The sequence below is a fragment of the Megalops cyprinoides genome, chromosome 9, assembly GCF_013368585.1.
Source record: "Megalops cyprinoides isolate fMegCyp1 chromosome 9, fMegCyp1.pri, whole genome shotgun sequence".
NCBI lineage: Eukaryota > Metazoa > Chordata > Actinopteri > Elopiformes > Megalopidae > Megalops > Megalops cyprinoides.
In genome coordinates, this window is record NC_050591.1 from 29,582,656 (window position 1) to 29,605,568 (window position 22,913).

At 44.4% G+C, this 22,913-nt stretch overlaps 2 protein-coding genes across 2 annotated transcripts in view; both read right to left on the reverse strand.

The window, feature by feature from the left end:
- LOC118783400 (tripartite motif-containing protein 3-like) overlaps positions 1-6,058 on the reverse strand; it is a 29,307-nt gene extending 23,249 nt beyond the window's left edge. The window contains exon 1 of the mRNA XM_036537259.1: positions 5,879-6,058. The gene's annotated coding sequence lies outside the window, so the exon portion shown is untranslated. The remainder of the gene's footprint in view (positions 1-5,878) is intronic.
- A 5,554-nt stretch (positions 6,059-11,612) lies between these two features.
- fhdc4 (FH2 domain containing 4) lies at positions 11,613-22,711 on the reverse strand. Its single transcript, XM_036537697.1, has 12 exons — positions 22,692-22,711; positions 20,866-21,115; positions 18,134-18,195; positions 16,620-16,722; positions 16,275-16,360; positions 15,352-15,452; positions 14,568-14,638; positions 14,333-14,440; positions 14,146-14,216; positions 13,848-13,965; positions 13,360-13,524; positions 11,613-12,992 (listed from the first exon to the last, which is right to left on the reverse strand). Exons 1-12 carry the CDS (start codon positions 22,709-22,711, stop codon positions 11,652-11,654), a joined length of 2,496 nt encoding a protein of 831 aa, XP_036393590.1. The 3' UTR covers positions 11,613-11,651.
- Between the last annotated feature and the right edge of the window lie 202 nt (positions 22,712-22,913).

Consider the following 22,913-nt stretch of genomic DNA (forward strand, 5'->3'; position numbering starts at 1 on the left):
ACAAAGGCAGACTGAGATGTACAAAGGGTGTGACATGTGACTGTAATTTAAAAATTGGCCGGCCTCTTTAAAACGGAAAGTGTGCCAAAATAGCTCATCCTCTGAGCTGAGCTGGAAAAAAAAAAACTGCATGATGTTATCAGTCTCCAGCTGCTCTCCAGCGCTGCTATGCTCTGCAGTGCTGGGGAAGTTTCCCTCCTCCTATTTCTTGGTCAGCACAAAGGAGGGAAATTTAGACAGAGTTCCTGCGGGGGAAGAGGGAGGGGAATATCTCTCTGCATCGTAGAGTCACTGCAAAGGCCTGAGATCTGTCTACTCTCTGGGTTGCTGGCCATACATCACCTCTGGCCTGGACTAACACAAAGCCCCCATAAGGACCCTCTGTCTTCTACAGGTTAGCTTCACTGGAGCCATCATCTGTAGAGGGAAAGTATGACTTAACATGTACATCTAGAAGGAGTTTGTGAGAGTCAATTAGTATTTGAAAAGAAACCCCAGGGAACGTGTTTTTTAGGGTGTACCAAGTACACACCAAGTACATCTCCGAGGCGTATTTGCAAATGCTTGGTTCATCCAACGAAAAACTGGGTGTAATTTTCTCATGAAGCCTAGCTGCCTTTTATGTGAAACTGGCAGGAAAATCACTCTGATAAATAACAGAGGGAACGGAGGAATTGTGATGTACCAGAGTGGATGAAATCAAGCCATGTGTTATAATCCTGCCATTCATTTCTGCCGGGTGCAGCAGATTTCTGACACAGAAGACAGCGAAATTCCGTTAGTCATGGTAAATTAGACATGCTCACAACAAGAGGTGCAGAAAAGACACTATTTGAGAATATTATTTGTTAACTGCTGTGTGCAGTAATTGCAGACGACCCCTAGGAGACCTCTGGTGATGACACGCTTTGTGGAAAAAGCACTGCGGCTGCAGAGAACAGCAGAGAGAGAGGTGTGTCGGGGGGGGCCTGGGGGAGGCGATGCTGAGAAACAGACAGCAGCATCTATTAGAGCGGGCACAGCCTCACGGCAGCCTGACAGACACCTTTGCTCAGCACATTCAGCGCGAACCTGCACCAGCAGCTCCACGTCCCTCCCCACATGCAAAACTTTCCACAGGCTCCACACACCCTGTGCCGCCACACCGTTTCGGAGAGAGGTCAGGACATTTTCCGGTGCTGGTGCACACCCAGCCGCCCCTCACCTTAGCCACATGGCTGATGAAACGCCTGCCACACGCAGGCTTGATGCGTTTCATCGACCCGTCCAAGACCGACGCCCCAGCCACACCTCGCTCTGCCTGCTCAAATTCATATAGGAATGAGCGCTGACTTTGCCTCATTTCTAGGATTTTCTGAGGCCATCAACACTGAGTCAGTGTTAGTTTTTATGCATAACATGCATTGCCACAGAGTGCTATGCTTCTATCCAAAACTGTGAATTAACATGAAAGTGAACACAGCGAGCTTTCTATTTCCTTTTAAGACACTGTAGGATGCAGAGAAAAGCAAGAGGTACAAAGGTAGCCTTTTAAATACTTTTCTGCTATTTTGGCAACTTTTTCATGAATCACCAGTTCACCACCTTCAAAATAAACATTGCCACAAATCAATGAAAAAAAAATTCCAGTGTCAGGATGTAGGATGGAGACAGTTCATAACCTGAGTTTTCACTGTGCATTCCTTCCTGTGACAGCAAAGGTATTTTGATTTTAATTGAATATGTTTAACAAAGGAGTTAAAGTGGTTCAACTGTGGCTGAAACATCATTGTACAGTATGTTGTTTATAAGGTGTCCTTAAAGATATCCTAACAGATTACCCATCTGCAGTGTATTCATTTTTATGATTGCATTTAATGTTGTAGTATGACTTTTATGTACATTACGTTTAGTAAATGTTAATTACTAGTAAAGACTGGCTCATATTGGATAATTTAGATTAGGAGACACAGATTTGACATCAGGCTTAACTTTATGGCAATGGTTTTGTAATAATACAACTAGGTAACAAAAATACATATATAATAAAAATAATTAATAATAATATATAATAATAATAAAATAATCTGGGGGGTTGGCATGGAAGGGTAAAATAGGGGATTCTAAGAATTTACCTTTAACCTACTCAGATGATGAAACTGCTTAACTTTAGATTGTCAATCAACATTCTTTAGTGTTATTACCCACTGTGCCAGTTCAGATTGAGATCACCCATCTGAAGCTTATTCCATTTTCACTCGATTGCATACAATATGACAGCATTACCTCTGTGTACTTCACACTGAATCATTTTAATTATCACAAAGAGTTACGCTGGAGCCTTTTTATGATAGCCATGGGAGTGGTGATCTGCGTTAGCTTTATGGCATTCTTCTTTGTTACAATGGAACATATCATGTAGACGTGGTCCATAGTGGTCCATGTAGACGTGGTCCATTGTGTGTGTAACCTCATGTGCCACCACATCAGTCAAAAAAAAATTTAATCAATCATCTGCTGGTGGGCAGTCCTTATTTAAATTGACAGACTTGTTAATCACATAAATCAATGATTTATGGGTTTTGAAGAATTAACAGTTGCTTTAAGTTCATTTTAAGCCTCCCTTATTTCAAGCTCAGAAGCCTACACTGGAGATATTTCAATCGCTACGTTAACTGAAACCTGAAAATGCTGCAGAGGAAATTGCATGTCTTATCTGCGAGTTGTCATGTTTTTTCGGCTTATTTACTAGAGCTTGGCTTTTTTAAGTGGACTTGGACACCATCAAGGAAGCCTTAAAAGGAAACACAACATAAACACAATGCAATAATTCTGCTTTTTTTTTTGCAGATCAATCAACTGTCTGCTTGGTGACGTTGAACACAAGCAGTCAATATAGAGCATTGGTTTCCTTACAGATTAGTGGCTAAAGGTTAAGGGTTGGATCACCTTTATGAACTTGGCAGCACTGGGGGCATTTAATTATCTATGTTCACAATGCAAACTCATGACCTTCCAATCAGAGGTCTGCTTACATCAGACTGAGCCTCACCTCCCTCCCTCTCATTTTATTGGGAAGGCCCACAGAGAGGATACATCTCTCTCCCCTTTTCAGTTGGATGGTACATCAATTCATATGCTGATTGCCAGGCAAAGGTGCTTGAATACAGATCATTCTTCTCTTGCCGAGAATAAATCATAATTCTCCTCATAAATCTCGGTGCCTTGCAATTTTCACATTTTCTGCAGTGGATAATTTGGCTGGAAAAATATAACACCATAATCACACACACTTCTCAGCTCACTGGTTTCTGTAGGGAATATTACAAGACAGGAGATAATGACCAGCAGTATCATCTGTCTGCTGTTGTGTTCTGTATTCATGTGATTTATGTCTTACCTATCAGATGTAAAATTCAGTGACAGATATCCCATCAGCCCCTGGGGTGGCCATTAAAGCCTCCATGTGAGTTTATTCCACGTGGGTCTACAAAAAGCACTTAAAAGTCTGTTTCTGCTAACCACAGCCGTGCTCTTCGAGAGACTGCTTCCAGTTGAGTGATGCTTCTGTGAGTCATGCCTCTGGAAAACGTTCCTCCTGTTGCAGCCTTGTGGTGCTTAAACACCAACTGACCTGCAGTCAGCCATTGTTATGTCAATCGCAGCTACACTCAGTCGGCCCCAAGGGAACACATACACTCAGAGTGGAACATGGCATGGTCTTAATCCAGCTAGCGCAGCTCTGCCAAGATAGGAGTTCAAAGGTGAAGTTTGCTTTTCTCCCAGACTCTATGCTGGTGACATTCCAACTGAGCCAGCTGGACATTCCATCTCCCACACTCTGGTCCAAACAGGTTATTCCAACAGTCCAAATAGCTGCATACTCTGTGATCTAACAATAGCATTACTATTTGTTTTTTGTTTGTGCTGTGGAACATTCATTTTGTGTCTGGGTCCTCTCTAGACTGATAAGCTGACCAGTCACGCTTTTTGAGCCACACATGTCTGTCGTGGGAGCTGTTCATGTCTAGATAAAATAAGCAGAGCGCTCAGCACCAGTCTAAGAAAACATGCTGTGATTGGCACTGAATGGTGCACTAATTTTCCACCCCTCTGCTTATCATGACAACCTCCACTGCTCAAAGACCGCTAAATATGAAGCAGCTTCTACTATAATACAGGTGGTTCTAGAAGTAATGACCAGAAATCTGTGCTGATTCTCAAACCTGATATTTAAAAGAAAGCCTAAAGCAGAACCTGTCAGAGACGATTGTCTGTTTTAATCCCAACTGAAACAAAAATTAGTTTGAATCACTGAAGAGAGGTTGCATCTGTCCATCCTTTATACAAGGATCTCAAGCCTTCCCTCAGAAGTCCCACGTTAATATCAAGGGTGGTTGTAATGGAATCACACCTCAGTGTCTTCGTCTTCGTTTGAGCCACAGATCTACCATTTGCACACAGTGACTGGCAGTTTCCAAGTTACAGTTCATTAGTTAATGGAGTACACTTTAACAGCAAAGCAGCATGGGCCTCCTGCATCATTAGCTTTACACCATGCACAGTCATTAGAGACACAAAGAGCTGTCTATAGCCCAGTTTACTTTGCCTTTTTTTACAGTAAAAAAAATCAGCTATAAGGAGACATCTCTTTCCTTGAGAAATCCACATGCTTTAGCCAGCAGCCTGGCTCACCATCTCCCTCCACCCCATACCCCTGAATAAGACCCAGTGGGTGTCACACATCAGGACTGTGGGGCCCCAGCGTGCAGCCTGACGCATTACGGACAGACGGCCTCACCTGCAGCCCTGCAGCACAGGCCGGCCAGAGACACACTGAGAGACCAGCCCTACCCTCTCACCACAGCCTCCTCACCGAGGCCCAGCATCTGACACGCACACAGCGCAGGACAGCGTGGTGCAGCGACTGCGACTCCCCACCTCAGGGACCGCATCACTAACAGCCCCTCCTGTCAACTGGGACATGACCATATTTGGATAGCACGTCCACCGCGCACATGCACTTTGACATTTTAATTTCCCAAGTACCGACAGAGGAATCACTGCGAAAAATCATGGCCATGCAGACAAGTGTGGCACATCGGTAGCCTTTAACTCCACTACAACATTCTCACAACAGCACAATGCAAATGCTCTTGCCGGTGCTCGGACAACATGCGGTACATATAGCACATTTGAGAACAGCAAAATTGCAGCTTGGAGTCGTGTTATTATAAATTGAGACAGCATTTATTTCCTGATTACTGTTAAAAATGTATTTCTGTTTGGAACTGTGAGCAGACAGAATGAGAAGCATAAAAAAAGATTCAAGACAATCAACTAAAAGATAAAATCACAAGCCGATCCCTGCCAAATCCCATTAACTCTTAAGAAAAAAAAGAAACACACACTCAGGACATTTCTGAAATGAATGCGCTCTCCTGCACTCAAAAATAAGTCACCTCCGAATGTGCCCCAGCCCAGAGACTGCAGTGTGAAGAAGCCACCCTGCACGTAGAAACTCAGGAGTCACAGCTGAGTCAAAATGAAATGTGTGCGAGATTCACAGGGCAAGAGAGGCAGAAGAAGATGAGGGGGCAGACAGACAAAATCAGATTCAGTGCTGTCATTTATCTGTGCTCCTTTCCATGTATGACAATAGCACACCGCCTCGCTGCGGCGGGAGCAAGTGGTTTACAATTACAGCTTTTCCCCCCGATTCTCTGAGGTGCAGCTGTCCGTCGAGCAGTGACGAGATGCCGCAATAAATTATTCATCCCTCCCAACGAGACACATTCAGCGATTATGGACCGGGCGCCCGGTACAGCTCAGCAAGATGCAGAGAGAGAGAGAGACAGAGAGAGAGAGAGCGAGAGAGAGAGAGGGGGGCCATACTCACGGGAGATTCCGAAAAGGAGTTAGGACAGCATCAGCATCCCGTGTGCAGAGAGGGCCGCCCGTCACCAGAGCCTCGCATTCCTGAAAAAGGATGAATCCAAGAAAGAGGAAACGGCAGAAATCAGAGGGAGCAGCGTGTGTGTGTGAGGGAGGGAGACAGACAGGGGGAGAGAGAGAAAGAGAGAGAGAAGAGGAGAGAGGTAGAGAGAGAGAAAATGAGATGAGGGTGAGAAACACAGAGAGGGAGTGAGGAGGAGAGAGAGCGTCGCATCGTATTGGCCGCTCTGACAGTAGGAGGAGAGTGGGTATCCAATGATGTGCGCGGAGAGCATAACAAACGGCATCCGTTAGAGCCGGTGCATCCTCCGCTATTGACTGTGGTTGGGAACTGAAGGCGGTCTGCTGCAGTGGGGTTTGGTTCCCCCTCACCAACACAACCACCACCCCATCCCCTGGTTTTACAAAAAGGTCGGAACGGGCCAGAACCGGCCATCTTCCTACTATCAGTATCACTATGAGTGGTGAAAAGGGGCGATTACTGGAGGATTTCGTGGAGAAAACAAGCATCTGGGGTGAAAATTTAAATGTAGAAAGAGGAACTCACTGTGGCGGCTGTTGGGTTTCTGTTAGTGAGCCATATAGAAATAGCATAGAATCCCCATTGTGTGAATCTCGCAGGAGGGCTGGCTTATGAAGCCCTTTTGTTTTGGGGACGGTCAGGCCCACGGAAGAGGTTCCTTATTAACATGCGCAGTCAGTAGAGAGAGGGGAGGGAGGGAGGAAGAGGGAGATAGAGAGATGGAAAGAAGCGGGGGTGGGGGTGTGTGTGAAAACAGAGAGGGAGTCCTGCTGGGATTCACGTATGTGAGCAGACGAGTGACAGTGAGCAAGTAAGAGAGAGAGAGAGAGAACAGAGACAGAGGGCGAGGCAGTGTGTGTGTGTGTGTGTGTGTGTGTGTGCATGTGAGAAAGAGAGAGAGAGTGCGTTTGATGGGGGCTCAGGAGTCTGTGAGACCACGTACGGCTTTCAGGGAAGCTATAAATACCCAGTCAGCAATAACAGAAAAACACACACCACCCAACCACAACAGTCCTGTTGCATTTATGCTTCCCTTGTTCTCCGCACTGTATTCACCATTCATGAAGTCCCCAGAGAGGCTCCATAACCATGCAAAGGAACCCCAGAGATAGGAAGAGCCAGACGGAAGGAGTAAAAAAAAAAAAAAAAAAAAGAGGGATCTTGGAGGGAGGAGAGAATGAGCCTGTGCTGACGAAGGGTTGTGTGTGTGTGTGTGTGTGTGTGTGTGTGTGTGTGTGTATGGGGGGGAGAGGGAGGTGGGGGTGGAGGGGCACAGACAGTCATCTCAGGATTTTTACTGTGAGAGGCTTGGGTTGCCATGGAGACTGCATCCAGCGCTGCGGAGCCCAGATGGAGGGAGCAGACACGCTCTCCCAACAGCAGCCTGTACAGTAAGAGAAACACACAGGTGCTCCTCTCATCTCAGTCCACTGGCTTATCCAGAGAGTGCTTCCATTATCAGGGGTGTTATCCTCTGTCACACACAGCAATTAAATATGGAACAACAGGACACAGTATGCCATTTTACCATTACAGAAACTTTCACATTTTAACCAGGGCATCGGAGAACTCTGTATAAAATGCTCATTTAGGGTAGACAAATTTAGTTATCACACCGCAAGCTAACTTTGACCCATTTGGGTAGATTTTTAAAGGGCTCTTAGGAGGCCCTAAAGGGACTTGAAATTTTGATCTTTTTGGGATGAAAGAACACCAGAACTGGTACAGTGGGCCTTCGCCAGGAGTTGGTGAAAATGATCGCTCATGTTAATAGCTACGTTACATCTGTCACTTCTGTGGGCATAATCAGTTTGAACTAATCAATAGGAGAGGCATCACACAAATGAATGTAATTATGTCCCTTTCACTTGTCTCTTTGGATGAGTGAATTAATCCTTATCTCACTCCTGACAACCTGGGCTGTGTAGAGAGTGATCCAGGTGTCAGGCCTGCCCTTTGAAACCTGTAGGGCATGATAATATAGGGCCACTTAAGAACCACAATCTATCTGCTGCTCGGGTCCCAAAATCCCACACACAAACCCATGATGTTTTTCCCCACCTGTCAATCAGATATATCACAGGAACACAGAAGAGTGAGTACAGCATTCCACATGGAAGAAATAGTGTGTCCCTTGGACCCATGCCATCAGACAGAGTCTCACTCACAAAATTAAGGTCCAGACCACCACCCATAATACAATAAAGCTTTTACCACAGACTACACACTAAGCAGAGAGCTTCATTATAAAAACATTATGCCTTATGAAACAGGTTTTCCCTCTCTCCACTAATATTCTTAGATGGAACTTAATGAATGTTCTTTTGAATCTAATTCAAAAACTCAAAGGAACAGCTCCTGGTACTACTTCCAGCAGGTATCAAAAAGTTTCCCTTTAGTTCACATGACAGTATCAAGATGTCTTTAGGAGGCAAAATAGATTTTGCAGGTCATATTTCATGGGAAATGGCACTGAACAATTGAGGAACTGACCAATTGATTTGTATTGGTGGTTCTGTTTCAGAGGCTAAATTTCATGTTAATTCACTAAGAGTACATTTAAAAGTAAACAGAATTTAACAAAGGCATGTTGGCCTGCTTTAATTCAAGCTTCCTACACTGCAAAACAACTGTAGAAATAAGCCAGAATTTTTACCTAGAAAGGAACATGCATTAAAATATTTTTAGTGTTAAATATGTAGATTCTTTAGTACCTACAGTAGGTGTTCAACAAATGGGCTACTTGCATACTGTATGAGGAAATAAAATGTTACATGGTGACACCTAGTGGTAAATAACAATACAAGAATTACGAGACAAACTAGCCCAAGAGGTGGATTAAGCAATATGGAAGCACATTCAAAGCTGCGCTGGTGGCATTTGGACAGCTATTTACAATTACACTCATGAAATTTTGCATTGCAGAGAAAATGCTTCTTCACACCTTCTGACAAAACATTAGTTCCTTAGAACAGATCCCAACTAAAGAGTACTAATGGAAACCCCAAACACAATCACATGATCTGACTTTTGAATAGCGACAGAGAGAGGCCTTTCAACAGAAGAATATAGCAATTCAAGGTTTAAAAGATGCGTGCTGTGGCACAAAATGGATAGCAGATGAGGTCACCACAATCTAGGTCTTTTTAGTGTACTGGCAGCATGTCAACACTGATCTCCAAAGCCATTAATGCACATAAAACTGCTGTTTTAGCAGACATCACAGGATTCAAAGACGGGGGAGTAACTGGGGAGCTGTTCCATTCACATTCTAGAAGAATGTGTAAACATACCCTCATCAGGATCCAGCTTGCATCTTCATGTCTTCGTCTTACACGTAGGTCCTCATCTGACCTTTTCTCACAGAATCATACAGTACGAGTCCATGTACAAATGACTGCTACATATGACACATGTGTAGCCAGTCTGGCAGGAAATGGTGATGCACGCTCCGTCTTGTTCTGCTTCACTTTTCAATCAATCAAACCTCAGTGAACACCATGTGTCATTCAAATCTCCAGCACAAGGCACCTAGGCATTAAATTTCAAATCATTCCCATAGATGTATTAAAGAAAGACCTGGCTGACTGTATGCTCAATACATTTATACATTTACTGATGATCTAAAAACCTATTAGATTCCGCCCTTTGTGGAAATCCTAGTGAATTGCCTGTCTTTGAAGCTGCCAATCATTCAGACATCAAGCAGCCTTGCTCGCAGTCAGAGAAATGTACAGACTTGAAGTAGATAGTTTTATCTGGCCAGACCTTAGTTGACCTTTGCCCTCTAATAGATGAAAGGTGAAATTGGATCTACTTCTTAAGAACAGAGTTACAATATACTGGAGTACTCACCTCGCAGCATCATAGGAAAGTATCGGTGCCTTCTTTCCATCCCTCCGGGGGCTCTGTACATTACTTCCATTTCTCACCCTCCTCTCACTCACTAATCTCTATTTGCAGTGTGAGGGTCAACTAGTTGCTAGGGCTCTCATGTTTGCCACTGAGCCCTCTTCAAATCCTCCTTCGGCCTCTTCTCATACTCTTCTTTGCTAATGAAGTTTCAGTCTCCCTCCTTCAGACCCATCTTACACAAACACACACACACACACACACACACACACACACACACACACATTGAAGGGCACTGCTTACGTAATCTGGTGCAGTAATAACAGGGTGCTGTGACTGAAGTATTGCACTACTCATACTCTGAGTCAGTAGACTAAGTCTGACATACATTTGCAAAGTTGCTTTTTCTGGCGTGTCAAAGTCATAATTCTAGTATCCAGCATGCTGCTTTTAATTACATTTAAGAACCAAATTTTAAACTCAACAGGTCTATGTCAATAAATTCCATATAATCAGAACTTGCATAAAAACAGGAATTTACAGGACTTTGTAAAAAGCATTCTGGTCTGCAATTGAGAAAGACAGTTAGTACAGACAAGCTATCCTTTCTCCTTCACTGACACATCACCTTAGACCAGGACCCAAGGATGGGGCAAAAGGGGCTATCACAGCATCATGTGAAAGGGGACCTTTCCTAAAACCTGTTGTTGTTGCAGGGGGCATTACTTCACTGTGACACAAGTCTGATGAGATCACTCTAAACAAACTGTTTCCTTAGTAACAGGGCAAAAAAGTCCCACTCTTTTCTTCTATGCTGTTGCTCTCAATGCAAGTGGCTCAGAGAGACAATGGCCCTGACAAAACTTGGAACAGCAATAATAGATGAGGCGGTTTATGGAAATAAAGAGCCCTCTGTGGACGTCAGTACCCGTCTGGGTTGAGTTAATCCTTCAACAAACTGAAGGCTGCATGTTTTTTTTCCCAAGTCTCCAAAAGGACACAATATCACCCAAACAGGGCTCCCTGGTCAGAAAACACTGCAAAACTCCCAACTCAACAGATTCAAACCATAACTAGGGAAAAAATAATTTTAATAAAAAATGAAATATTTGTTACAGGAGGTGGATTTTTAGATTGGTCTCTGAAAAGGCACAATTCATGAAGCAGCATCATGAGCACGATATACATGCAAGAAACCTAGTATGTTAACATTAAAATGTGAGTTATTTACCCTGTGAATTAAGGAGGTGCAGAAATTAAGGTGATGCCCCGGTGTTAAATTGCTTGTATGTTCTGGTTCTTGAGTGAAAATGCATCAAACTGAACTTGAAGAACACGGTATAAGTGCATACAAAGAATCACCTGGATCTTCAACCGTCTAGCCCAATGTCTGAACCATTTCTGTACACTAATTATGGAGTAATTTGAGTGTGAATTACTGGTTGTTATTTTTGCCCATGCAAATTACAAGAGTCACATTAGTTTTTGACTAAAAAGGTACCAGTTCAGAAAATAATAATTTAATCAAATTTTAAAAAGACTGCTAAAATACCACAATTTCTTTATACTTAAAACATTTAATTCCCTTTTGGGAAGGAAATCCTGCAAAACCTGTTTTAGTCTTCTTTCCTGTTGTAAATCGCAGGATAACAAGTTTCCCAACATGTCATGACTGTGATTCCATGAAGGTTGTGGTCCCAAAGCAAATACCAATTTACCTTGGTCTCCTTAAACACTGTAGATCTAATGCTCACTTTATCTCTTAAAATGGGCAGCAATTTCCGAAATCAAGAAATTATTAAAAAAAACATTAAAACCAAACTCTAAAAACGCCAGACCTCTGTCAGGAGTCTGTGCCCCTGGAGTCTAGTTCATTGTTGGGTCTGGTCTTCTCACTCCAACGCCTGAAGAAGGAGAAGAAAGCAGACATTTCCTGTTTCTCAGGCCTGGGCTTCTCCTCAGGTTTGGAGGGTCTTGCTGCGGGCCTCTGGTTGTAGCGTCTCTGGAAGATGCTGCCCAGACGGAAGCTGGGAGCAGACTCCAGAATCCCCGCGTCACTTTCCGGCTCAGCCTGCGGTTTGTGTGAGGGCCGCCTCCCGGGGGAACTCTCGTCCTGGAGCCCAGAGCCTGCCGGGGGGCCAGCGCAATTGGTCATGTTGGACGGTCTGACGGATAGGCCTTTGGGTTTTTGGCTGCCCTCAGAGGGATTGGAGGAGGGTTTCGCACTTTGATTGTGGACCCCTTCCCGCTTTGGGGACATGGGACAGCAGTCCACAGACTTCATCTTCCCCATGATCACCAGAGGGGGCGCTCCACGGCCAGGGCTTTTGGGCAGCATCCACAACTCGTCTTCATCATTGTCACCCTTGGCAGCGGAGGGGGGGATGGAGAGGGTGTGGCGGCGGGTGAGGGAGTTCGGGGTGAAGGGAGGAGAGAGGCGGGGGCTGAGTATGGTCCTGGGGGCTGTGTCGCCGCTTGGCTCGGATGGGAGCACGTTCTCGTCCTCTGGGAAGCGGCGGCGGCGGGGCGAGGCGACGGATCCATTGGGCGAGCGCGGGAGATCCACAGAGTGCTCCCCGGATGAAACGCTACTCCGGCTGCTCTGGTACAGCAGGACCTTGCGGGAAACCTCTCGCAGCTTCTGCGCCTCTTCCTCGTTCTGCCCTTCCTCCTCTTCCTCATTCTTCACAGAGGCATGTCTGCTTGTGGATAAGCTGCTGCTGTTGCTAATGGGCCTCTGCTCCTCGTTTCCTTTGTCTTGTCCTTTAAGGGTATCCAGCTGACTGTCCGACAGCGCCCCCTCCTGGCCCACACTCTCACTCCTCTCGCCCTTGTCTGGAGGCTGAGCCTCTTCCTCCTGCTGATGGCTTCCCGTCGGCTCTGAGGCCGAGTTGCACTCATTTTCCTGCGCCTCGCCATCCGCGCTGGGGTTCTCCCTCTCCTCTGCAGGGGCGTTCTCCTTGATGGCGATCTCCACCAGGCTGCCGCTGGTGGGAGAGGGCGTCCCGGTCCTTCTGCGCGACCCGCGGCTGTTCAGAAACTTCTGCAGGAAGGACTCCAGGGCCACGCCTTCCATGTCCTTGTCCCTGACGGAGCAGGTGGCCGTAGACCTGCGCTTAGCGGCATTCTGGAGCCTCTCCCGCTGCCTCCTCTTCACCTCCGCCTGCTCGCGATCACGGTTCTCCTGTAGGAATCAATCGCTGGGGTCAGAGCTTTAATCAGAGCACAAACAGCAGTGATCAGACACCCACTCAAAAATGCCGGCCCAACCCCTCATCTTCTTTGCAGGCAAGTTAGGGGTAGGATTAGGGGTAGGGTTAGGGGTGACTGATTGACCAACTTTACTTTTTTTATATCATGCATTTATATAGCAGTACATTTAAGTAAGTCAGGCTTAGCACCTAGTTCAAGGGTATGACATCAGATATCGTTTCTCTCAGAACAATAGTATTATCTGATAATGTCATTCATAATCAGTGCTAATTGGAAAAAAGGCTGAGAACCACTCAGCTGCGCTGTATGACCAAGGTGAGGTGGCAGCACCGTCTTACCTGGATGGCCCGTAAGAACTTCTCACAGAAGGAGTGGAAGATGGAGCAGCACTCATCCAGTTTGAACAGGTTGGGATCCTCGCAGAAGTACTCAGCCACAGAGCGACTCACAGAGTTTAAGGTCTGAAGCGAGGCCTCTACCTCGGCCAACTCTGCCTCAGCACTCTGGAGAAGACGAGTCAGCGGTCATGTTCCAGGTGCAATCATTTGCCTTTCACAATCAATAGCTGACCATCGACACCTTTGTTAGTGAAACCTCATGTGTCCAAAACAGACACTTACCACATGTTTCAGTTTCTCACTGCAACTGAACTCATTTCTTTGATCAATTTTGACAGCATTCATGTCAAAATTGGCAATTTTTTGATTTACTAGATTGTGGTCCTCTGTGACCAGCTGAACAGTCTGTACTCGTACAGCTCCAACACCCCCTCACCATAGACATGGAAGACATCTCAAAATATTTGCAGGGTGGCAGTCCAACTGACCTTGAGGAAAGCCTCCATCTGAGCTTCTAGATCCTTCTGTTTGCTGGCATCTGCCTTTGCATCTTCTACTTTCTTCTTTTCCCTCTGGAACTCTGTCTCCACCTCCTGCTTATGGATCCTTCACATAGACAATATTTAAAGTAGACACATTTTGGTTAATCACAGATAATCAAATAAATTTGTTGATTTATTAGCTGTCAGAAACAAATCTCCTTATTTCCAGGGAAAAAAGGCCTCATACACTTAAGGAAAGTTTTTGTATATCACTCTGTGTACTGTATCTACAGATTAGCCATACCTGGCTGCTGCCCCAATGTGTTGAAGTTGATCAGGGAAGTGTAGCAGAGCAGCGTCGGTCCTATGTGCTTGCTATAAAAAGAAGGAAAAGAGATGGGTGAGGTTAATACAAATTACAGGGAGCATGCACTTCAACTCCAAAATCTTGCCAAAAGGCAAACTGGCAGATTCCACCGAACAGGTCTTACCATCACCACATAGTGCATGAGGTTCATGCCAGGCTTGTTTGCCTTGGTGTCCACAAGCTTCAGGAGGGAGGCCATCCGGAAGCCGATGGCACTGCCGGCGTAGCCGCCCTGTGAACACAGAGGGTGAGAGCAGAGGAAACCCTGAATAAATGGAATCTGATATTTAAAGACCCTTCCTTTCCTGTAGCGTAATGCCATTTTCACACTGCTCCCCTGCGCCGGCCCCAGTGCTCACAGCGTTCATGTAGTTCCCAGTCTTCAGCACCAGACGGATCACCGAGTGAAGATCATCGCAGTCCAGCAGCTCTGGAAGGGGAGAGACTCCAGTCAGAAACAAGCTTCACAACCTGAAGAGCTTCCCATTATACTCAGTGATGTCAATCAGTGAACCGAGGCAGATGCCTTTCACATTGGCCTTAATGGACACCAAGGCATGCAGGACATCAGTATATGATGTTCATTCCACAAGCACTAATGCATGCTGATTGGTTCAATGTGCCAATCTGCTCAGTTCTGCGATTTCTATATTGTTTTCACTCAAGGAACAGGTTGGTTACATAGAGGGAAATTTCATCATTATTACTGTTGTTTTTTTTTTTTTTTTTTTTTTTTTTTTAAATAAATTTCATTTAATATTAGTGCTACTGTGAATTTGGAAATACAATCTTTGCAAGGAACTTTAAATAAAAAATAACCTGGTTTTTAAAGTGGGTGAAAAGAACTTTTCACCATCAATTATAAAAATAACAAGAAAATTCACAAAAAATTAATTTTAAGAAAATGTGATTTGTTCGCTATAAGCTATGGGCTATAATCTCAGGAGAGCTTGGGGTTCTGTGTCCAGTTCATGCACACAGTTGTAACAGTCATCACAACATTAAGACAGCTAAATGACCACCTTTGCCTCCATGTGGAGCGATTTGTCATTTTCTGTTGTCAGAAAATATCTATTTTGGGAAAGATTTAGTGCCCCCTCTTGCGCGTGCATGCTGGGGAATGTGAAGAAGCCTGTACTGTACCTTTGGCAGCTGTTGTCATGGTGGCTATCGACTGCTTCATCTCATCTATGAAAGGGAAAAACTCTTCTCGGAGCACTAAACTTCGGAGTCGTTCTTCATAGCTGAAGGAAATGGCAAAAATTACTCCCTGGTACAGCTTGTGTGTTATGGAAATAATATGGTTCATGCAAGCTAATGGTAAAGGTTACACTCTGTTCCCATAAACCAGTCAAAATGTTTTTTCCGTATGACATGCGTTTAGGTATCCAGATGGCGTCAGATAATGTTTTCAATAAACACATCTGTTTTACAAAAACAAAAGCATTAATCATCAGCGATACGCCTACATCCTGACTGACTCCACTCCAATAAGATTTTTTCTGACTTTTCAATGATGGTTTAGGGCTAAATGCACGGTTTTGCAAGTACTACTTGTATAGATATAGATCTGCATTCAAAGGAAACGCCAGTCACCAAGGATTTTTGGTAGTGAGCATAATGTACAAGCCAGGAGCTAGCCAATTTATAAGCAGCTTGAGCACACTGACCTTGCTACAGTTAACAATGAGCAAAATCAAGCTAGAGTTAGCAAAAGGATGCATCATTTTCCATAAAAAAAAAATCAGTAAAAAAGTTCATTCATACTGTATTTATTATTTCAGGTGAGATATTTGACCATTTTCCATGCCTTTGCAATGCTTTCCCATGTTGAAAACCTTTTCAAGGATTTTCAAGGGCTGTAGGAATCATTGAATGGTTGTGTAATTCAGCTCAAAGAAAAAACTCACATCTGACATAAGTTGAGCAGAATGATTTTAGGGGACAACAAGCATTCAGGACAACAGAGCACAGAGAACCAAGAAAATACATGTTCCTCTATACAACAATACTCCATGATCAGAAACATTACTGGATAACAGTATAAAGTGATAAAACACACTCACCTGGGTACTCTGACTAACAGCACCATGAATAGATCTGCCTCAGACAGCAGAGACTGGTCCCCTTTGAACGCAAGCAGCTGCTTCACCTGAATCAAAACCCACACAGAAAGCACAGCATGTTGCACAGCAGTTCAGTCTATGTGGCTTTACATCTTTCTGTTACCCAACTTAATTGAAAGGGAATGATGCACAGAATGACATTGTGAATGCTATCATATTTAAAACGTACAACAAGTAAATGATTTCTGCTTCCGATTTCTTGTTGGTACTGGCAACAATGTAGGAAATACACCTTAGATTGACTTGCGCTTGGTTTGTGCTTTTAAGGGTTTCAAAATGGCTGACCTCTCCCTCCTCAGGCAGCAGCTTGCACAGCTCCTTCAGTTTACCAGTTCCAAACGGCTCCCTGTTGCCCAATCTGATGTCCTCCACCATTTCCCTCACTGGCCTGTAGGGGGAGCACATGAGCTGATCAATACTGATACACCAATATGAAGGTTGCTAAACAGGGTGGTTTCGGGGGCTCAACAGTGAGCACGCAAAGTCATTTTTGAATGGATAATTATGCCAGATGGTGACATTAAAGGGAAACTTATAACCACAAACTGTTATTGCTGCTGATTAGCTTGAATACAGAGAATATGATGCATAGTAAGATTTTTAGCACACTTTGTAATTCAACACTCAACAAGAAACGCAACACAGAATCAACATTGTTGGTAATTATAATGACAAAACCCTTATAGGAATTACGTTTTTAATTTTATCTCAGCAGATGTCTTTCTCTGGCTACTGCTTACTCAATCCACATGAATTAGAAAAGTCCTGCTTGTGGCAAAGATGTCAACAGAGTGACATTTCTTTCATTTGCCCTATGTCAAAGTACACAAGTATCCTTACAAACACATAGGCAGAGGCCCTTGAAAAACACGTGGTTTACCAGATTATGCACACCAATCACTGCCTGCCATGTGCAAGTCATGGCAATTGCACACAAGAAGTAGGAATTAAGACATCCGAATACCTGGATTACTCATCAAGGCCGGGATCCCTCCCTTGCAACTTCGCCCTAACTCAAACACACCCTTTGCCCGCATCCCACTGCCCTGCAAACCTCAGGCAGTACTGCAATGCAACCTGGGAAAACCCCCTACCTTCTGCAATCACAAACCACTGTGGTGTCATTACCCTATATATGGCCTATATAACAATATAATCTTTTTCCTTTACTATCTTAAATTAAGGCATGTAAGTGCAATAACTCAATGCTACTCAAGTATGTGTTGAGCACAAATACATGATGCCGCTGGGTGAAAAACACACTGAATATTGACTTTGTAAATATCCCTCTGGATTGGCTGGTTATGAAGTGTGTCATACTTGTATGCCTGACCGCCCACTTCTATTACATTACTTGTGTACACAGAAGATGTCCTCGTCCAGGGCTCCACCTTACTGTTTGTGACACAGCAAACTTTACAGGCTTGTATTTACTGAAGCAATGCAGGTTAGTCTTGCTCGAGGGGACAACAGCAGCAGCACAATGAAGGAATTTGAATATGCATCCTCCTGGCCACGATTCCAGATTCCAGCAAAAAACAAAGCAGCAAAAAAAAAAAAAAAAAAAAAAAAAAACAACTGCCAGCGAGACTTTCCTTGCACTGGATCTCTGGAGACCTCAAAGCAGACTGACCTGTTCTGAGCGCCATGGTACGGCATGTTGTGACAGGCAGAGATGCAGAGGGCTCAGTCAGTAAAGCAGGCTTGCCTGCAGACTGCAGCCTCTCTGCCGCGTTCTGTCATTACTGCGGACACTGCAGAGGTGGCCTCCTGGACACCCAACCCCCCTCTCCACTCACCTCTTAAACTGCTTCAGGAAGATCCCCACGTTCATGTTTTTCTTGGAGCTGAGAATTGACACCTGACGGGATGAGCAGAAGGAAACGGGTTAAGAAAACAAGATGTCAACAAGATCCAATCAAATGACGCAACTCTTCAGCAAAACTTTAGCAAAAAAAGACGACTAAAAGGTCACCCCTATCAAGGCTTGTGGAATGGAATGCGAGGACACTGGATTCTGTAGCCTGAGGGAACATTCTCCTCTGCCTAGGTCTATTGACCCAGTTCAATATGCACTAAATATCACATGAATTGATTCCAGGTTAGGTTCAATTGAAGCCAAACCATCTAGCCAAACCATCATTGCGTCCAAATTGATAGATTGATTCCAAGGTTCACACACGAGATCTTAGATCTTGCACTGCTGATTACTTATCAGTGTCCATCAAAAACAACTCTCTTCAAAAGCAAACTCTTGGACTAAAAGACAGCTTTACAATAAGGCAGGGGTGCACTAACACACCCAGCATTTGCATTGGCTGTTTGGTAAAAGGCTAGCATGTGTTAGCATGGTTAAAAGCTGACATATTTCTGATCTTCCAGATGAACAAGGAACAAAGTTTAACCAATGCAGGACATTTTAGGACAAACTTTAGACATTTGTTGATGAACACTGAATGCGGTGAAACTGCAATGTACCAATGTGCATCTTGAATTCTAGACAATGACCCAAGAACAGACCTCAAGTACCTGTACACAGAGGATCCAAACTACATCACAGCTGTCTATGCATCACTGCAGCATTCTCAGAAACTAAGATCATGACAAATCAAGAGCAAAAGAAATGACAAGAAGTTATTTATGAAACAGCCTAACTGGGGACCTGTTATAATGTGATGTACAAATGTTTTCAGCTGAAGTTGAACAATTTACTTTGAACTCAACAGTATCACTCCTGCACTGATTCTGTTTGCTACCTACAGTACTCACACAATAAGCTAACATACTGAATGAATGGCACTACCTTCAGAGGGTCCGCTTAGGCAAACATCGGAAAGTGTTCTCAGCCCTGAAATTCTCTATTGGTGCACTCCTACTCCACCAAACCACGTGCAACTGCATGGGCAGGAACCCCACAGAACATTTACTGCAACACTTTTATTGGGAGCCAATTAACAGAAATATAAACACAAACTTAATTTGGATCCCAGAGCTATGAAAACACAAGAGTGAGAGGTCATACCCTTTAGGCAAACAAATCAGGGAGGACAGTTGTAAAGGCCCCACCCAACAACGCAGGCAAAACATCAATTTGCTGTGTTTTACCAGACCATAAGGCCGTAGATCAATGCACTCCTTGTATCAATCTCAGCTTAAGCATACTGCACTCTGCCCTTAAGCCATGCGCTCTTCATCTTTGGGTGATGAAAACTGATATTATGTGACTGTAAACACCACTTCGTGGCCATAGTCATTCATTAGCAGGGGGGGTAAACATTACAATCAGCCTCTAAAATGAGACCTGAAAACCACCAGCAATTGTATGCATTGTCAGGAAGTAGACCATCCCTAATTTGTCCAAAGAACTATGCACGGTAAATATGGTGCCGGCACTTGTTTGAAGATCTGTGTTCATTTGTGTATAAGATTAAGATCATTTAATACTGTAGATAAAACATTACACATGAATATTTATTTTGACTGAAGGCCAGGAAAAAGGAAATGTGCCCGATGTATAATTATGTTGAACAGCCCAAAACTCCCATTTGTTATGGTTTGGTGTAATTCTAAATCTGATTATCAGCTATCTTCTCTACACATCTAGAAGGTTTCAAGAACATGTCAAATTTGCAGGAATCGGTATTTCTGAAATCAGGTAATAAAGCACCCTTTACACATCACTAACAACTCTTTTGGCCCCAGTAACGTAAAGGAACTTCCAACGAATTACAGATAAAAAGCACCAAAAACCACACTATAACCCAGACACGGCCCTTGCAAATATTACGAGCAAAAAAACCCACATATTTTCCAGTGAAGGCTGAACATGATGAGACGTGCTGCGAAATAACAAACCAAAGGGAGGCAACGTACACGTCACCGGCCTCGGAGCTGCGCAACTGCGCAGCCCCAGCAGAGGAAATCAATTGAGGTCTAAGAGCACACGTTGGGAGTTACTCCACAGGTTGCGGCCAACAGTCTAAGTCCTGCTTTGTTCAACAGGGCGTCACTCACACTCAGTCTGTACCCTCATCCCTCTGAACATCTGTGTAGGAATGGGATTACCCTCAGGTAAAAAAAAAAAAAAAAAAAAAACATCCACTAGGACAGCTTGGTCCAGCGCTGCCTTATGCCCCAAGCACTTACACGAGGGGAATATTCCTCATGTTGGGAAAGCACGCAAAGAGTATCTGAAGACTTCAAAGTATGTGCAGGCTACTTGTTAGAGCAAAAGCCCTGTGAGATTGTAAATTTGATAAATTTAGCACGGAGTGTGATGCCATTTTTACAGCGGAGTGTGGAATATCGCCATTACACACTCCAGTACTGCTGGGGAACTGATTTCCTCAGGCACAAGGACCCATTTTGAAAGACTGGCCAGTATGCATAGGGTGTTATTAGCATTCCTACACATGTAAACTGCACTCTCCACACAATGTGAAGCACCAGAGAGTTGGCTAAATGCAATCTGATGTGTCCTAAGGGGTTCGCTTTGTGTCTGATCCAGCCAATCAGAAGCGGGGATGCTCACCAGCTCGCCTCCCGGAGCAGAGGCCGGCAGTCCGCGCACGCTCTTGCGGGCCGCCGTTTGCTTCTGCAGCGGGCTCTGCTCGCCCTGGCTGAACAGCTCCTCCATGCGCTTGGTGTCCAGCTCGAACTCCTCCGCCGGCTTCTGCACCGTCCATATGTTGCGCTTGCCCAGTACGCTCTGGCGGGGGATGGTGTCCCAGTTGAAGTTGCGCATCCTCGAACGTCGCTGAGCGTTCCTGCAGAGGGGGCCGCTGCCGGGGGCAGGGGGTGGAGGAGGCGGTGGGGGCGGGGGCGGGGGAGGCGGAGGGGGAGGGGGTGGTGGTGGAGGGGGGGGAGGTGCCTGCGGTTCTGGCGGGGCCATAGGTTCGGGTCCGTCCAGCAAGGAATCCGAAAGACCGGGGGGAAATGGAGGAGGAGCTGTAACCATGGTTACATCTCCATCCATCAGTTTTTTAGCCCGGATGTGCGCTGGTTTGGTACTGACCCAAACCGAAAGACTCAGAGGGAGGGATGGGACAGGATGGGATGGCAGAAGATTCTGAAGTACTTTCCAACTTCAGAGCAGCAATGTCAAACCTCCATATAATGTTTTAAAATGTAAATATAAGGGAAAAAAACTGATCACAAAGCTCGTGAGGTTGCCTAGTCTATGTGGTCTCCTGCCAAATGAAAACAAAGTTGTCAATCAGCCATGTTATTCTGACACTTTCCTCCCTCTGTCTTAAAATGAAATTATGGTGGACAGCCACCTAGAAGTGCCTTCAGGCCAACATTCTTCTCTTCCGGGAAGTGCAGATCACAGGTAAGAGGTGGGGGTAGATGGCTTCCCCTAAGGCTCAGCCAGAGCTATCAAAATACCGCTGAAAATTCTTACCAGTGCTAGTAAAGTAGTGTATAGTATATCGCCTTCCAATTTCCATGGAAGTCAGCAAATAATTAACTACTGCTTAGAAAAAAATTGTTTTTATGAAAATATCAATAAGTGGCTGAAAACACACGGGAAAGCATGATATGAAGGTCGAAAACTAGGTCAGCTCTACAAAACAACTTATACAGTAACAAAACAGGTACTCAATATCGTAGCTACAGAATCCTATACATTTTGACTAAATTGCATCCTCTCTGTTGTGTCCGTTGATAAGACAACATTCAATAGCAACAAGATGGTGTTACAAAATAAACATTTTTGAAAATGTTTTAGCATAGCTAGTAGTGTAAAACCACTGAGAATAGTTTCAATCAACAACAATGCTAATCTGGAAAATTCCAAGAGGAAGAGTAGCTACCTCCATTAGCTACCACCGTAAAATATTTAGAAACAAAACTATCAACGGTTTAGGGAACAGTCCCACGTCCTGTTCCTTAAAATGAAATGAAATAGCACAAAGTGTCACTAGTACAATTAATAGTTTACACCATACTGTTTACTAATCGAACCTGAATTTTTGGTAACAGCAGATACATCCCATGAGGTAGCATACAGGTTAAGGTATCGGTGGGTTTTCTGTGAGTTCAGTCTCTCAGATACACCAGCATTCCCAGGACAACAACTTGTTAATATTACAAAACACAGAAGGTAGACGGTGAAGTAAATCGCGATTCTAATATATGAGGGAAAGCTAAATACCAAGACAGTAGTGAAAAGCGCAAACGTTAGCTCACTTCACCTACTGCCTATGGCTGAAATAAACACGTTAACTTATCTACTTAATTTATCCGGTTAGTCCTCACCTTGAAAACAGTTCCACGTGAAACGGCAGAGAAATGCAGGGTCCCAAGCCGTGATTAAATAAAAATTTCGCTGATTTCAGTGTAATCCATTCTCACCGTTTTACTTCCAAACTCATCCGAGTGCCTTGCGTTTGATCGTCGTACTGCCGCCAGTTTCCTCTGACTAATGTCGCTGACAGGCTCTACCTTCTCACCTGCGTCCCACAGACACACGCCCAGCAGTTAACTCGTACTCTGCCAAAAGAGAAAACTTCCGCAGTACACAGCGGATAGCAGTAACACTCTCAGTTCATGCGCCAGGAAATAAAAGTGAACGGA